The following is a 17863-nucleotide window of genomic DNA, read 5'->3' on the forward strand; positions in this document are numbered from 1 at the left end:
GACTTAGAGAATGCTGCTACTTTCTGTTTCAAAGTAAAGGCCATCGTATCAAATTAAAAGCCCTCTAGTGTTATATACACAGTCCAGCCGTATACTAGGTTTTGTTAATGCACAAACATTTGCTAAAAACATTACTCACAATCCTAAAGGTTCAAACCCTCGTATTTTATCTGAAAGAAACAAACAAAAAAACCCGAATATATAAATTAATTAAAGAAAAGACAAGACAAGACAGACAAGAGGGGGCAGCATGACTATGTTGGCTGTATATACCTTTGCACATCTGCACATCTAGACATCCAGACATACACACATGCCAAGCACCAAGCTGCAGACTAGAGCAGAATGTTGTCAAGTGGTCACAATAAATAACCTTGATAAACACTGCTTTCACAGGCAGTTAACAAGCTCTCCTGCGACTTACAAGCTAGTGTGTGGGGCGGGGTTGGGGGTGTGATTTTTACACATACATGTCTGTAGAAGTGTGAAAACATGGATGAGCAGGCAGCATTAGCAGACGAGAGGGAGGATGAGAGGATGGCGGCTACATCTGCTTATTCACGTTCTGTGATCTTCCTCCATCCCTCCCTACCTTTCTCTCCCTCTGTCTCTGACAGACTCTGAACACGTCCAAAGCCCTAGCATCTGTGACTTGTTTTGTTATAGCTGCAAGGGTTGCATTAGTTTGCTATCTATGCCATGAACTGTATACCATCTCTTCCACCCTGGCTTGAATAATTTATCTCATCTTGAAGCGTGTATTGCAAATTATGCTCGTTTTGATACAGATATCAAAGGAAGCTTAGTATGTTGGGTTGCTCAACTACCGAGCCTTACACCGATGCCCCCAGGGTGCTTTGTACTCGGCTTCAGCCTGGGGTTGGATGCTGAAGGAAAAAGAAACAGCCGGATTTAATGGTAAAATAGACAGAAATAGTGGAGACAGATGACAGATGTAATAGAAAAGTGGTAGACAACTGTGGATGGAAGAAAAAAAAAGGATGGTATTTTTGTTTCTGTCTGTGTGCATGAAGAAATGTCTACTTTCCTACCTGCATCTGTGTATGTGTATGTGAGCGTGCATGCTGGTGAAAAGTGACTAAATTGTTGCTATCCAAAGAGAGATAGACAGATGTTCATGTTCACGTTGACAGAATAAGAACAACCTCATGTTTATAATCGCCTTTCTCTGTCTCTCTCTCTCTCTGTGTCTCACTCTTTCTTATCTTTTTATTTTCAGACACAGCATATGTTCGTGTTTTTATCAGTGACGTGAACGATAACAAGCCAGCATTTGCACAGGCATCCTATGAAGTTGATGTGGATGAGGATGCTGACGTAGGCTTTGCCATTCTCACTGTCAGTGCCAACGATGGGGACGAAGGTGGGTGGCATGGATAAAGGAATTTTTATGTTAGAAAAGGTGTGTGTGTTTTTTGGAATGTGGGGATGGAGATACAGAATTGAAAGTGTAGGACTGATGGTGGGGCTGGTACTGTAAGTCCATAATCAAGCACATTTATTCAAAACACTAAAAAAAAGTGTTTCTCTTTTCTCGCACTCAAGAAAAAACTTTCACTTCTCATCCACTGCTTTTGTCTGACCCCATTTTACTTTGAGGGGAAAAAAGGTTTGCACTACAAACCATGTCATGAAGTCATGAAAACTGCAGCAATATGTGAGTCTGAATCAGCCACTGTACAAGAGCCCACTCAATATAACTTTTCAATGCATGGCAAAGAAAGAAGCCCTCAAGCAATGAAATCTATACTTTCACCACTTTGGGCTTTTTATCCACTTTAGTCAAACATTTCTTAGTGATAAGATGTTGTGCCCCGGAGGTGTTGAGAAGCCAAAAGCAGTTGGTACATGTCCTTGGAATCTTGTAACACAGCTACTCTTTTTCATAAGTTTTCCAGCTTGTTGTCAATAGCAAACGGGCAGCTCTTTAACATTACCAAACGGTTTTCAGGCCAAGTTTGAGAATGTGTTGTTCAGTTTTGTCCACTGCTTCAGCTATCTTATTTACTGTAAGTTCATTGTGGCACATATTTCCAGATTGCTGCTGTTATCTCGGATCTGGCACAAACGTCCACTTGGACTCAACAATGAATTGATGGTGGTAAAAGGTCAAACGTCGATGTGACCCTGTCTGTCTCATTCTCGTTAACACAATTTCTCACACCTTTACGGAATTCCTCAAATTGGGAACAAATGCCCACTTTGATCATTAAATTCTAATCAGTTCATTCTTAAGTCAAAGGTCAAAGGTCAAGGTCACTATGACCTCACAGACCATGTGTTTGGCCATAACTCAAGAATCTATACACTAATTATGACAAAATTTCATACAAATGTCTAAATGGATATAATGATGACATAAAAGAAGTGATGACAGTTTATATTTAAAAGGTAAAAGGTCAACTTCACCATGACAAAAACACTTTTCTGGCCATTACTCAATGGTATATCTTAGGAACAGAAGGGTAGACATTTGGTCAGATACTTAACTGGTGACACTAATCTTGGGTGTCCTTCAACCTGTACTGATTCTATAGCTCCTCTGTGCTGCTGGGGGGGAGATGTCACATCCATAGTTTTTTACAGACATGGATGTTAACTCTAAGTGCAACTTAAGTGGTTTGCAGAGGCATACAACTGCAAAGCGGTAATTCTAGGTCTGAATAGAGCTAGGAACAACCCAACTAAAATTAAAAATTTTGACTTTAGATATAATTTAAGACGTAGGGTATATTTCCATATAGAATTGTTAAGGTAATAGTTCACCCCAAAATTGAAAATGCACATTTTCCTCCTACTTGTAGTTTAGTGATCTAGGTTGTTTTGGTGTGAGTTGCTGAGTGTTGAACATATCGACCATAGAGACGTCTGCTTTCTCTCCAAAATAATTGAACTAGATGGCACTCAGCTTTTGTGGTGAACTGTCCCTTTAAACACCCTAGACTAGTTACATAGGCCTAACTGGCTGACATATTCCAGTGCACTGGCCTTTAATAAAGCACTAATTAAAAAGCCTCGTTAGGATCTAAGAGCTTGCCAAGATCTTTAAATGCAACAATTTAGGTTTGTGGCGGAATGTGGCAAGACACTCGGCTGTCATAGCCAGAGGCAAATGTTAGCTCATGACAGGAAAGACAAGACCATTATTTCTCTGAGGAATGAAAAGAGTCTTGAAGCCTTGCACTAGCTTACGCTATCAAAAGGCATCTAGTGACTGGATAGAACTCTGGTTGGAAAAGGTCTGGTAGTTATAGATCAACAACAAAATCAGAAGACCATTGCTCATTGAAAGTGACTAGAGGTTGTGTAACAGAGTGATGACTGCAACAGACATCAATATACAGCCGAATGAGAGTCAACAAGAAAATGTTCCATTTCATCAGAGCAGAGAAAACTTGGGGAAGTAGGGCGGATGGCTCTTTATTTAGCCATCAGGACAGAGTAAACTGGATAAGTGCAGTTGTTATGGCGAAAATGTTGGCAAACAGTTGCTCACTTACACTCCAGCCAACAGAGACCAACGTTAGCATTTACTTGGAGTCATGTTTCTGTCTACATAATGAATGTAAGTCCAACGTTTACCCTCCTTTTGCCTCCACCAACTCCTAAGAAAAATCTTTTGGTCTAGATGTTCACACCAATACACCAGGTATTCACTTACTTTGTCTGCTGGACAGGTAGAGTGGGTTCAATCAGAGCCTTTTAGCTGGAAAGGGCTGTCTATTGGGGTTTCTTGAGTGGCTGAACTGAAAATACAGCCGCCTTAAAGGTGCCCTGTGGAGATTTGTTGTAAACAGAGTTTCGATTTGTAATCAGTGTTGATCACCAAAATGCATTGTGTGTCTCTGAGGTGTAGGAAACATGTTGAATGTAGTGCTGGACTACAAAATGACCTTGATAGGAGATCGCGATAAAATAACTGTCAAATCCACACCTGGTTTGTTTTCACACCAGCACGGAGCTCGTTTGCCAGAGTCCTGAAAGAGAACTCGTCTTATCCTCCAAAGCTGAGCAAATTGTTGACAAAAAAGGTAACATGACTTTAAATATATGGAACTGGTTTGAATATCTTAAAAGCAACAAAATGCTTATCAAGACAGTTAAAGTCTGCAAAATATGTCGTTAGTTAGTAAGTTACAAAGCAAGTTAACTCATTTTGTCATGGCAAATAAAGCGTTATTGCAAAGTGAAATGTTTACATTCAGATGTACATCAGTATATTCTTTTATGACAAAATATATTCTAAAGATATTCTTAACCAAGCCATGTTTGCCCAGTTAAATGTTATATATGTTATATGTTTATAAGCTGTATTCTAAGGTTTAACTAATGAACTGTCTGCTTTTTCAGGCTTCAGTCATTATCAGAATATTCTTAAATCTGGCAGTATTATTAAATATATATTGTGCTACATAATATTGATTAATATGGACAATTAAAGTGGTCATATTTTTTGCCATATTGTCCAGCCCGAGTTAAATGCCTGTTTTTCTCTTTTTTCCAGCATTGTTGGCATCCATGTTTACTAGCGAGCAGTCTTCTTTTCCTCTGCCTTTGCTGCTGCATTGCAGCATTTGTAGCAATGTCTTAAATTACTTAATGTATTCAGTTCAAAGCTAATAAGATTGAGTTCAAGTTTTCTGATTTTTCGATAGATGTTCAGAAATCTCTATTGTCTCTCTTAGAACTTGGACTGAACAAACTAAAGAATCCCTGGTATTAGTATGATAAATTTTAGCCTGCTGGATTTTATATAGTATTTGGTTTATTATGTTCCAATTATACACTTGTATTAGTAAGATGATCACAAGCAACAACCAAGAATAGAGAATGTGAATATCTAGGTACATTGTGTAACTATTTTTAGAGATGATGCAACTATAATTGGACTTGCAAATACGCCCCGGTTTTACATATGACTTTAATTTCCTGAGAGGGAGAGATGTAGTGGGCTGGTGTGTGTGCATGCGTATGGAGAAGAGAGAGACTAACATCAGAAAAGCTCTCAATAGCTTACCGCATCTATAAGCTCTCTATCTGTGTCCGATGACGATTGGTTGTGTTAGTCATTGCTCAGCCATTCACTCTCTTTCTAACTTACCCCCCCTTTTTTTTTCTTTAAAAAGAAAATAAAACGATTGAATACTAATGCAGACCCAAAATTCTGATGCGAAGGAAAGTTGAAGTGATGATTCAGCTTCAGATGATACTGTGAAAAAATGTATTACTCTTACAAAAAAGAAAACATGACCACAAGTTTGATTTGCATCAGGCTTTCCAGCCAGGGGATAATATACGTGTGTGTGTGTGTGTGTGTGTGTGTGTGTGTGTGTGTGTGTGTGCTGTAAGGATGAAAGTTCTAACTATAAACTACTTGGGCTCATTATTGCTCATGGCTCATTTTGAAAATTGTGTTGAAGGGTCCAAGCCGAAAACTCCACTGCTGGGATTGAACTTGTGTGCCTGTGGTGGTGGACAAGTGTTTGCTCTACCATTCAGGTGCTTTAGTCAGTGTTCTGACTAAAAGCTGACTTCAGTTCAGGCTGAATTGGTACAAATTTTTACCTTCCACTATCAGACACTACTTTGTACCTTTTTAAGTTGAAACAAATGGTAGACATCTGGGGCCCATTATGTGCCTGTTATGGTTCGCCCGTGAAAATTGTACTTCTCCCGACTGCAAAGCAATACCTCTGTGTAAAACAAGAGAGAGAAATTGAAAGTCGGTGTTGGATTGAAAAGGGTACCCACACTTTGGGCTGTCATCATCATTCAAACCAACTGAATTTCACCCAGTTAGAGCCTGGGAATGGTGTTCACATATTTACTGCTGCTGGTGTTTTTGCTTAGCAAAAAGTCCAAATGAATTCTGCCTGTAAGCAAGCTGTTGAGAATCCTGTTTGAAAGCCAGAGCCAGTCAATATTTATACTCATAAAGGTCACATTATCTCTCATTTTCAATCCAGAAATCTTTACATTTCCGCTCACCTCACTCTACCTCTGATTGATATAACCAGTGCTGTTACCAGCTCATGAAAGTTTCCTCATGCTTTTTTAAACACAGTGTATTTCTTATCTTGGTGTTCAGTATTGACTCTAGTGAAACTAAAGATTAGCAAGGCCTTTGCAATCAAAATATGTAACCATTTCAGTAATGCATCTCCATAAATTACCACAGATCTTTAGGAATGTGCTATCATGCGCCATATCATTGGCCTTTTAAAGAACACTCCACTGAAAATCTTTGCAGTAGCTAATTCTCACCTCCTGTAGGCTTGAGAGGTGGAGGAAGTAGAAGACAGCAGCTGTCAACTTAGACTCACAGTAGTTTCTATGGATTCAGTGGTTGTGTCCAAAAAAACGTGTCGAGAAGTCCACTCCTGCCATATGACAGCATGTCCCACTTAACAGCTGTTGATTGGTTTGTTCAGTATGTTCCAATCAGTCTTCACTTTGCAAATAAACTACTACATATGCACTACTTAGCCTTCATTTTTTTATGTGATGGAATGTTATTAAAAATGGGCAGTAAAAACTGGAAGGAAATCTTGCTCTGCCCTTTGGGAGCCACTGCTCTAAAGACAAGTTACAAATTGATTCCATGTTTGCATTATTAGTTGTCAGCATGACATTATAAATCTATAAAAGTAAGCATTACATTGTTTGTGTTTGCTGTAAGAAGGTTATTCCCTGTGCTCTGCTGTGCTCCACAGGTGTGTAATGATCCATCGATCTTAATCGATGTATTGATTCAATCATCAACAATTCAGTGTTATCTGTGAAAGTGAGAACATTCAGTCCACATCATCTTTTGGATTTGCTTTTATTTTGAAACTCTGTCATTGTCAAATAGCGGATATACAGGTCAACAGACAGAGCACATGTGTGTAAACAATGCTGTTTTGAGATAAAAAACTTAGGAAACATGAGGTACCTGCCTGGTCGGGCGTCTCACTCTGCTAATGTCGTACTACAGCAACACTGTTTCTCTGTTTCAACAATGCTAGGCAAGAAAAACATGCATGCAGGCTGAAATTCAACTGTTCTGTTCTGTTCTGTCAGGAGATACAGTGACTTAAACTAACAGTGAGTAAGAAAATGAATACATAATACGTGTAAAGTTTTGAGCTATGAGTAGAAAAAAACTCCACAAGCCGCTAGGCTAGTCTATTTGATATGAAAGTGCTAAAGCTAATAATGGGTAAGGAGCAAAAAACCAGCCACCTGTTCTATGAACCTTGACGGTTATTATTAGGCTGAATTTTATACTTGTATTAAATGATCTTGTCAATCCATATTTTATGGCTGTTGGGAGAAGTTTGCCTTCAGGGCTTTAAGCCAGATAGCCCGAAAGTTTTAGATCATGGTTTGGGTTAAAATGAAAATGCTTCTTCCAGGAAGGTCTTTCTGACAGAAAGCCCTCAAGATTAACTTATCCCATATGCTGTTTTATCTGTGGTAGTGGAGTCGGTTTAAAGTGAACTCTACTGCACTGAACTGGTTACAGTAATTTACATTGTTTATGTGTTGTTTTTATCTTTTATGACCAAAAGCAAAAACAAAAGGGGTGACAGCTTCTTTTGTAACCGCCTGTGTTAAATGGGCAGAATCAATATAATATTGAATCATGGTGAGATTAATGATTTATACCCGTAATGCTGCAATGTCGTTACACAACAAGATATGTAATCCATGTCAGCAGTGTGGTGACATTGTCCTCTGTTTCTGAAGCTGTGGCCGAGCCGCATTAGGCCCAAATCACCAGGTTTGGGCTGTAATTTGTCTTTATTCCCCTGGGCTTGAATCAGGGTTCTGAAAAAGGGAAAGTGATGGAACAACAGAGCAATATAGTAGAGAACCAGGGGAAACAGACTGAGCATGTGTGCAAAGCGGGACGGAAACGAGAAAGAGAGGGGGGGGGCTGCAAATCGACCTGGTTGGCAGTGTTTGCTTCTGCCTACCAGCAGTGGGAGAGATGTGTGTGACATGCAGTGAAGAGCAGTGATCATCATCTGCTTGCCGTTTCGCCATGGACTGCCGTGCACACTAGACTCACCGATGGGCATAGCCAGCTCTGCCGAACCTATTGCGCACAAGATAACAGACTATTTGAATAAGTGAAGAAAGAGAAGAAGAAAAAGTGGTGTGAGGAAGCAAGGCAGCCCTTTGCCTGTAATAAATGTTTAAATATGAAAAAGATATATATAGAAATTTGAGTTTGTAATTGGGCTCAGGCCTAAAAGAGCTGCCATGGTCGGGCTCTGGCTGGGCTTGGATAGAATCTGTTAATGTTCATTTAGGGTTGGGACAAATTTTTTGTGTGATCAGGGCTCTAATTGTAATCAAACCTTTCTGCTTTATATATGTTATTATAAGCTACATTGACATCTGTTTTCTTAATAGTGCAGGGCGGGCAACAGTGATTAAAACTGGAGCAAGTACAAAATATCTTTCTGCAAATTCCATTATATATAGTGCATGAAATGTTTGATGCCTTTGGTATTAGTGACACCTGTCAGTGCTCTGTGTCTCTATCTGTCTTTCCCTGCCTGCTCTCTTGTCTGTATACTCCAGCTTCAGTAAAGTACATTACCTAGGGAGATGAAAAGAGTTTTAAAATTGGTACAACTGGGAAAAAACAATTATTTTCGTTCCATTTGTTTGTTTATTTTAACCGCTGTATTGCCCATTGTGCTGTTTCTTTTGTCCTTTGGGTCTCAGCACGTCTCTAAATACTTAAGAGATTGAGACAACTCGAAAAAATCAGGATGCAATCACATATATCCCCTAATGTCTCATTTAAAATGCCAACAGACAGACGGTACAAAACGATCTGGATTAGTGCATTCTCCTCTCCCCTTCCTTGACTTTCATCTCACTAATAAGCTGTGAATCTCATCTCGTCTTCAGAGGGTTCTCCTTTCCCTTTCATATTAACATGAGGGTTGGTAGATGCAACGGTGATTGAGATGCAGACTTTCACTTTACCAGTAATTGCATTGAGGGGGAATATTTTGTTGATCAGCATCTAATAGACTTTATTAAAGATGCTTTGCACATCTTTAAAAAAAGATATTAAGTGAGGTGGGGAAAGAACTTACGAGATGGAGGGAGGGGGAACTTCACAGCAATATGATTTTAAATTGCCGGGAACAATGGATTGTTAATTATTCAATAAAAATCACCTCATTCCTGTTGTATTAAAGCATTCAAGTAATTTTACTGACTTTTGGGAGACAGCGCAGCAGCACTTAACTGCTTTAAGTCCCACAATCTGATTAGATTCTAAGTTTATTTGTGCATAATGCCATATGTCATGCTTAACAGCTTCATTAGCGTTGATCCTGGCCCGTATATTGTGCAGGAAGCCATATGAATGGTACTTATATGAATCTCTGCATAACTCTGTGTCAATATAAACACTATAAATATGATTTCCACCCCGTTCCTCTGCTAATAAGTAGACATTTGATGTGGCATTTGTACCTGCAATACAAGACCTGCTGGATCTTAATCACATCATCATCTGTAACATAAGAGATATTCATGACTATTCAACACACAGACACAGTTCATCTTCAGTTCTAAAGAGAGCTCAGTGTTGTTTTCTAGATAACTATGGTGATGAAACTATGCACAATGAAGCTTTTGCACACAGCCAAACAGTAACTGTAAATGCAGTGTTTATATGCTTCAACATACAGGACCTTGCAGGTACCCAAATCTCTAAAAGTGTGCTGTATATATTTTGTTTGTATTAGTTGGAGACTGATCTGTATTATTTTTCTCTTTTTTCTCTTCAGTGCTTTGCTCAAGTTTTCTTGCTTTTAAATGATCCTCCATCCTAAAGAATTGCTTACATTTTGACACAGCCTTAGCAGCAGAAAATAGGACATTTGGATCAAGTATTTTTTTTACATTTTACCCCATTTACCTATGAAGTGTTCATAGTTTTGCATACCATTGTTTATTTTTTTTTTTATTTCCTTTTGGTATCAAATATATTCTTAATGTATTTATAATAATTTGTAATGATTTTAATACTTAACTTTGCTATGAAAATAAACATATATGACTTAGACAAATAATTCAAATTACTTAAAAACTTTGGGTTAATCTCTGTATAAAATCTTTGGGTGGTGTGAGTAATTTATATCTGCAGAAATTTTATGAAATGTGGCCTGAAATTATTTTTTTATGCCCCTGAACTAGTGACAGTTGGGTCCAGAGGCATTATGTTTTCGGGTTGTCTTTCTCTACAATATCCCAGAGGTCAAAGGTCAACTTCACTATGACATAATAATCTGCAAAAAAACTTGTGCGGACATTATTCAACGTCATAACTCAGGAAGACATTTTTGTCAGATACTGAATGGGTTACAAAAATCTTGGGCTTCCACTGTGAAAATGTGTCAGTTGTGTAGATCTTCTGTGCTACCAGATTGAAGATGTGTGTGAAGCATCCATGCTTTACACTATGCTTCTCTGCAGCAACATCCACATTTGTAGTGTTGTCTACCGTCATGGCTTCATATGAGTCTGGACAGACATGATTGTAAACTGCAACTTGATTGGTTGGCAGAGGCATACAACCACGGGGTGGTAATTTGAGATCATGAAAGTTCCTATTATGCATTATTGTTTCTTAACTGTATCAAATGTAAAGACATTTGTTAGTTTCTGTATTTTTTTATATGTTGTCTTGCCAATTGAAGTGTAATTCACCTGTTTTAAATTAATTGTTTTTTGTATTTTTATAGAAACTTGACTGGTAAATGTATCAGCTCGTAAATTTGTGTTTGGAACGTGTCTGGTCTGAAACCGCTACCTAACTCAAATTGAAGAGATGTTGTGGTTTGAGAGCATGGGTGCTAATTAGTAAGCAGATGACAAACTGTGTTGCTGGCAAAGATGTCTGTTGAACATGAGTTTTTTATTTGTTGGTTTCTAATTGTGTAGCATTACCAAACAAAGCACTTTAGTGAGATGATTGTTTCTGCAAAACGTAAGGTATAAACATCCAGTGCATTACAAATGCGTAGGCTTTAGTTTTTCTATGCATGGCTCTACACTTTTGGTTGTTCATGGATTTCCTTTCACAAAGATGCTCCTCTAATGCAGAGTGTATAGTAATCACCTTTGTAAGGGCAGAGGCTGCTTGCTGTTTAAAGACTCATAACAATCAGATGACACCAAACACTCGATATCTGATTTCAGTCCACCTCCTAAAGTAGGCTGATGCTATCTATCTCAGTTAAGGGAGACAGATTGGTGGATTGACAGAAACAGACAGCAATAGACTAGAAGGGAACCTCTCCACCGAAGCTCTATTATGGTACAAATACAAGAGATACAGCCTTTTTCCCCCACTTACTAACCATACACTGCTTTCAGTAACTAAGGTTCATTTATACAAACTGTCATTTATCATTCAGCTTCCATCTTGTCCCGTTCTGCAGGTGGAAACGCTAAGCTGCGCTACCAGATCACATCAGGGAACACAGGAGGGGTGTTTGATGTGGAACCAGAGGTGGGCACAATCTTTATCGCCCAGCCTCTGGACTATGAGCAGAACAAAAGGTAGGGGAAGAATCCTTTGAGACTCAAATGTTTGCTTTTAGACTCAGGTAAATACTTGTTGAAGGATTTTACCTCAAGTATACAGTGTTATTTCCCTTGTTGGATTAATTCTTAATTTCTTTGTCTGGCATCATATATGTTATACCTTCTAACTCTGCTTTTGATAAATACAGTCAACTACACCTCAATAGTTTGTGTTTAAGAACACGTTGAGTTTTCACAAAGCTCATTTGGATCTGAAGTGTTGTTTATTTTGTGAAAGCCCCTGACAAAGCTGAAATTTTTGCTCAGGTACAAGCTTCATGTCCTGGCTTCAGATGGGAAATGGGAAGATTACACAACTGTGACGGTAAACGTTGTTAACAAGAATGATGAGGCTCCAGTGTTTACCGTTAACGAGTACTACGGCAGCATAACAGAGGAGCTGGATGGCTCACCAGTATTTGTGTTGCAGGTAAAATCCAATCATTATTAAGCTGTAAGGAAGAGCTTGTAAGAGCTTGTGCAATCTTCTGTTTACTTAGTGTCTTGTCTGTTATCACATGCAATGGACCATTCACTGAAGCATGAATCTAACCTGTCTTGTTTGTCAGAAAATATGCAAGCTAAGCAACCAGTGTTGTGTTACACTGTAAAATGAGTCTGATCTTTTTTCCTTATCATTCTTGTAACACTAGTACTTACTAGATCAACACTGCAATACAAGCTTTAGCATCAGTCTTTTAACACAATATCATGCATGTATGTGTCAGGCGACAGTTGCCAGCTAGAAATAAGAGGCTGCTTTTGTGTATCTCTGTCTGGAATCAAGGACCCATGCTTTCATAAAGAATGTAACATTTCAAGTAGTAAATATTCCTGTTGTGAAAAAAAGTCTGACAGGCAGAGCAACAGTAACTAAAGGGAAATGGAGCTTTACAATCAATCATTTGGACCCCCAAGACCTGCAGACCTCAAAATCTACATTTTATAATACCTGAAATGTGGTTGGCTTGCATGTTTTTTGCAGCATTTTGTATAAGTCACATTTGCTAGATGGAAAAGCCTGCATTTTGTTCAGTGTGTCTTGAGTTAAGTCTTTGTTAGACAATTCCTGTTGGGTTTTAACTTATTTATGTATTATTATTAATCATGCATTTTTCTTTTCCCCTAAGTTCATCCATGCTCTTATTCTTCCCAGCTTCTTCAAGGGTATACTAGGAAGGAATTGTCAGTTACTGTTTGAAAACACAACATTCAAACTTGACTCCGCCTCCCTACCTCCTGCTTGTACGTCCAACAGATAACAGGCCAATTACACGTTGCTGCTCACCAGCGAAAGTAATAGTGAAAACCAACCCCAGATTTACTCTCATTTCGCTCTGCGTTTCACCTCCTTATATTGTGTTTTTTTTTCTGTTAGTGGCTGTGATATTCATAGATTTCTTTTGGATGTGTGCTGCTACCTGAGACCTGTACTATGAAGCCAGTTCAGCTTACCCAGGATATCTTTCATTATCTGGTTTGACCAACCCTAATATTAGCCGTCTGGTGTCTGCAAGTGTGAGGCAGTACAACCTAAATGGCATGGGATATAAACAATACAAAAAATGTGGTAGCATTGAAAATATCATTGAAAAATACACTATTGGCCAAACTTAAATTACATGTAAGTATCTCTGGGCATATGTGTGACATTAGTATAAAGTAGTTGTTGCTGTTCAGTTGAATGATGTTGAAACAACTCTGAAAATGTTGCATAAAACACGTTAAAGTAATGCCACACTGTTTCTGCTACTGAAGTAAAGGGTGTAAAAGTAGCCCCATTAATCACTGATGAGGTCTATCTGCCTAATAATGGTAGCCAAGTAACAGAATGTGGATTATTTTACTAATAAAATATTATCTGTTTTATCCTAGTTCTCATCATGTAGGTGTCTCACATTATTCTGACCTGCAGTGATGGAATCAGAGTGTTAAAGTAGCAGCACTGTCAGCGATCACTGCAGATTAGAAATAAACTTTGCTTAAGTTCAAATAGTGGTAAAATCATGTGTTTAGAATTGTAAACGATTTGTCTGTTTGTTAGAAGATCTGTTTCAAAACCAGTGGAAAAAGATCCCTGCAACAATGAAATGATTCTACTGACCTATAACAATTGACACTATAAGCTCCTCTTTTTTACTCCAGACATTTGCTCATAGATACTTTTTTCTTCAGTGATCTGTTTGGTCAGAGGTCAGGGTGTTGACAGGCTGTGATCCGATAGTGTGAAGTTAACCTGCACCGGAGCAGGTTAGCTGTTTTGCATAGCTTGCAACGGTGATTTATTCTGGTAAAAAGATAACCAGCTTCATAGTACTGAAAACCCCGACTTAACCTAGAAGTTACCTCGCTAACTTCAAATCCTGCTTCATAGTACAGGCCTCTGGTATGTTTTTATAAAGTCCAGACCTCACCTGCGCACTGTACTCAGGAACATCCTGACCACAGTAAAATGAGAAGAAAATAAGAACATGCAGGCAGAGGGCAGAGTTTCTGCAGAAACAAATACACCAACCCACACTTCTAGTGGGTCATAAGTAAGTAAGTAATTTTGAGCCGCTGTGCTAATATAGTTGGCAATGCCAAAGGGGTTTTGCAGCTCAAAACTAAGGTGCTTACTGACTGGGGCTACCTTGGGGGCAGACTAGAGGCTGGCCACCATGTTTCCCCAGCAACATCTTCCACCGCTGGGATCACATTACCAGCAGTAAGTGCCGAACGAGCAGCGTCGGTAGCTAGCCTTCAACCGACCCAGGTGACGCACAGTGCAGAGTACCAATGAAACAGTGAACCACAGGGTCAGCGGTAGGAACTTTTCATGTTAACGTGGCTAGCTAGCTGGCTGTCTGTCAGCAAAGCCAAAACAAAAACTAAGATAAAGGACAACGTTTACATCACAAAACCATAATATTCCACCGCCTTTAAGTGGATAGCACTTGGAAATGCAGTGCTAAAGCTTACTGAATCAGTGCAGTGCTGGATTTAAGGAAAGGTCACTTGAAATGAACCGCTTGGTTCTAGTTTTCATCCAGTTGCAGCTATAGAAGCTGAAGCAATGTATTTTATAAGTAATCATGGTGGTGGTGAATCTAGTGAATAGAACAGACATTTAAACATCTGTAAATATAAATTCATCTAGTTTAGATAAATTAATAACTGACTTTGAATATTTTCCCAACATTATTAATCATGTCTTTTTAACATGACAAATCATCATTTTAACCCCTTTAAGTTATTCACGGTAAGCCTAGTGCTCTTATGTCTCTTTACATGTGTAAGTGCACATCTAATTCTTTTAAAACAGCACTTAATCAACAGAATGAGTCGGATGAGAACAAGTTAATTTTGGCTCTACATCACACTGCAATTATCGTGCTAAAGTGAAACATCTTTGGTCTGCCTAGGGTGTAATTGCTGTTGATGTGTTCAGGGTGAGTGAGGAGAAGCAGACAGAGGGAGAGAGGCAGGAGAGGTGGGGGTTGGGGTTGAGGAGGTTGGATCTCTGCCAGGTTTACCTACCGGAGAGTTCATAACTACGCTGAGCAGTTGTGAAGTGCTTCCAGTCAAGATATCACTCCAAGTCAGCAGCATTTCAATAATTAAATAGTGCAAAAAAAGTCATTACACTCTCATCATCCCCGCTGTCTTACTGTGCCTTTAATGTTATAGGTAACAGCATCTGACCCAGATAAGGATGCTGACCAGGAGGCCCTGCGTTACTCTCTCCATGGCCAGGGTGCAGAGAGTGAATTCATAATTGATGAGGTCACAGGCAAGATCTACGCCCAGCGGACCCTGGACCGCGAGGAACGTGCTGTGTGGCGTTTTGTCGTCCTGGCCACAGACGAGGGTGGCGAAGGTCTGACGGGCTTCACTGATGTCATCATCAATGTGTGGGACATTAATGACAATGCACCTGTCTTTACCTGTGCCCCCAGCTGCCACGGAGACGTGGCAGAGAACTCGGTAGTAGGGACGTCCGTGATGGAAATGACAGCCACCGACTTGGATGACTCAGCTGTTGGCCAGAACGCTGTGCTCTCCTACAGGATTATGGGTAGTTTAGATGCCACTAACATCGAGGTGGGAGGAGTTCCTACCTTCTCAGAAATGTTCACTATCAACCCCACCACAGGGACCATCACTGTAGCCATGGGCGGTCTGGACAGAGAGCAGGTTGAGTCCTACCTCCTGGTTGTGGAGGCCAGAGATGGGGGAGGCATGACAGGAACTGGAACTGCTACCATCCAAATCAAGGATGTGAACGATCATGCTCCAAGATTCACTGACCACTCCTGCCTGGCAAGGATCTCTGAGAATGCAGAGCCCAATGCAGAGGTGGGTCAGAGGAGGCTTCCAAGTTAATGAAGCACAATTTTATATAGATATTAGCCCACAGCAACCATATTATTTAATTTATTTTAAATTACTGATGGCAATGTAAACATTTGGTGATTGATGGTGATATACTTCAGCGTCCAGTATCTCCCAGAAAGACAACACACAGAGTAAAACCTCAATGGAGGTCAACTCAGCAGTCTGCCATAAACCCAGGAAAGCTTCCTATTTACAGCAGGTGTAGCACTTCTCCATAGAATATTTCAGCTGGGACACAAACGTTTAAGGTATCTTACTTATGATTTTAAAGTAGTTCACAGGATTTTTTTGACACAGAATATCTCGCAGGATTTTAAGAATAAGAACAATGGCAACAGCTGAATATGTAATAATAATGGATTGAGGGCGCTTGTTTAACTACTGAAAAAAAAGATAAAGAAAAGGGGAAAAAGTGGATGAAAGATGTTTGGGGCTACTTTTCCATATAAGTAGAAGTAATCCTTTAAAGGGCCAGTGTGTAATATTTGGCATGGTTTATTGTCAAATCTGAATCTGAATCTGAATATTCTACCCATTAATATGCTTATATATGTGTATAATCGCTATAAAATAAAATTTGTTTGGTTTTCGTAGCCTTATAATTATGCTTTTATATATATATATATATATATATATATATATGTGTGTGTATATATATATATATATATATATATATATATATGTATATATCAAGGGCCTTGCTTTAGAGCTGTAAGGCAGCCCGAGCGGACAATCCAGCCAGCCAGAGAACGCGTTTCGCGTGTATTAATAAACCAACGAAGACAGCAGAAGGAAGGAAGAAGGAGGAGGAAACAGTAGAGAGTGTTAGTAGTTCATCGATAGAGAGTAGTGAAAAGTTTTTTTAGTTATAAAGTTTGCGAATGGACCACACTTACCACGCAACAGGAGAGAATGAACCCGAACAGTCATCTGCGAGGAAAAGAAGACGCAACTTCACTCCTTGTGGTGCACTCTCTGCGGCGCTTTTCCTCCTGATGATATATCTCCCCAACGATGGTAGCACCGAATCCCATTCTGTGCATTCAGCCTCTCTTCTCGCCCGCTCAGCATCCAACACATGGAATTCCTCATCTGTATGCTCCGGCTCAAACAGATATGGCTCTGGATCTGTGTCCGCTACAAGAAACTCTTCAAAATCGCGTTCAAAGTCGTCCATTGCAGCTACTATAGTCCGGAGATATTGCTAGGCTAAATAAACAGCTGAGCTTTGTTTACCGGCTACGCTGTCAGTCAGTGTGCGGGCTGGAGATTGGCGGAGCAGAGAGGGGAGGGGGTCCCCGCTAGGTATTGTAAACGAGTATGTGTGTATGAAGTGTGTGTGTTACGCCAGAAGAGTCAGAGTTTGGGACGGAGTCTTTTACCCCCTGGAGTGTTACCGGAGTTTTTGGAGTGCTCAAATAAACGGGCCTTTTTCCCGAATGCTACTCTGGTCTCCTGCTCGTGAGGGATTCATTACAATATCGTAACATGGTTTAGATTTCTAAATAAATATTCACCTCGTCGCTAGATAGACCTTCTCCTGAAAAACTCGTGTCTGCGCAAGGCTTTTTGTCCCTATGAGGCCACCGTCATTTACCCGACGGGAGGGGTGAGCGAGTGAGCCCTGCAATCTAGAATTTGACCACTGATGTCACTGTTTTCAACCCATTTTACACGCTGGCCCTTTAAATCATTTGAATAAAGAAAACAAATGAGAATACACATTAATGTGATTTTTTTTTTTTTACTTTTTAATCACAATGTAAGTGCCTAATTCTGCAGCTGTTTGCAGCTTTATTCCTTTTTAGCGTATTGATTGAGCTTTCTCTGTCATACATATATTGTATGTGGCAGAGTAAAT

The 17863-nt window shown here is 39.6% G+C and overlaps 1 protein-coding gene across 1 annotated transcript in view; it reads left to right on the plus strand.

The window, feature by feature from the left end:
* Positions 1-17863, plus strand: part of LOC117250859 (neural-cadherin) — a 460454-nt gene that overhangs the window by 245488 nt on the left and 197103 nt on the right. Inside the window, exons 16-19 of the mRNA XM_033616852.2 lie at positions 1241-1384; positions 11481-11601; positions 11893-12055; positions 15295-15963. Coding sequence (XP_033472743.2) covers positions 1241-1384; positions 11481-11601; positions 11893-12055; positions 15295-15963 — 1097 coding nt within the window. The remainder of the gene's footprint in view (positions 1-1240; positions 1385-11480; positions 11602-11892; positions 12056-15294; positions 15964-17863) is intronic.

This window comes from Epinephelus lanceolatus, chromosome 2 (assembly GCF_041903045.1).
Source record: "Epinephelus lanceolatus isolate andai-2023 chromosome 2, ASM4190304v1, whole genome shotgun sequence".
Taxonomy (NCBI): domain Eukaryota; kingdom Metazoa; phylum Chordata; class Actinopteri; order Perciformes; family Serranidae; genus Epinephelus; species Epinephelus lanceolatus.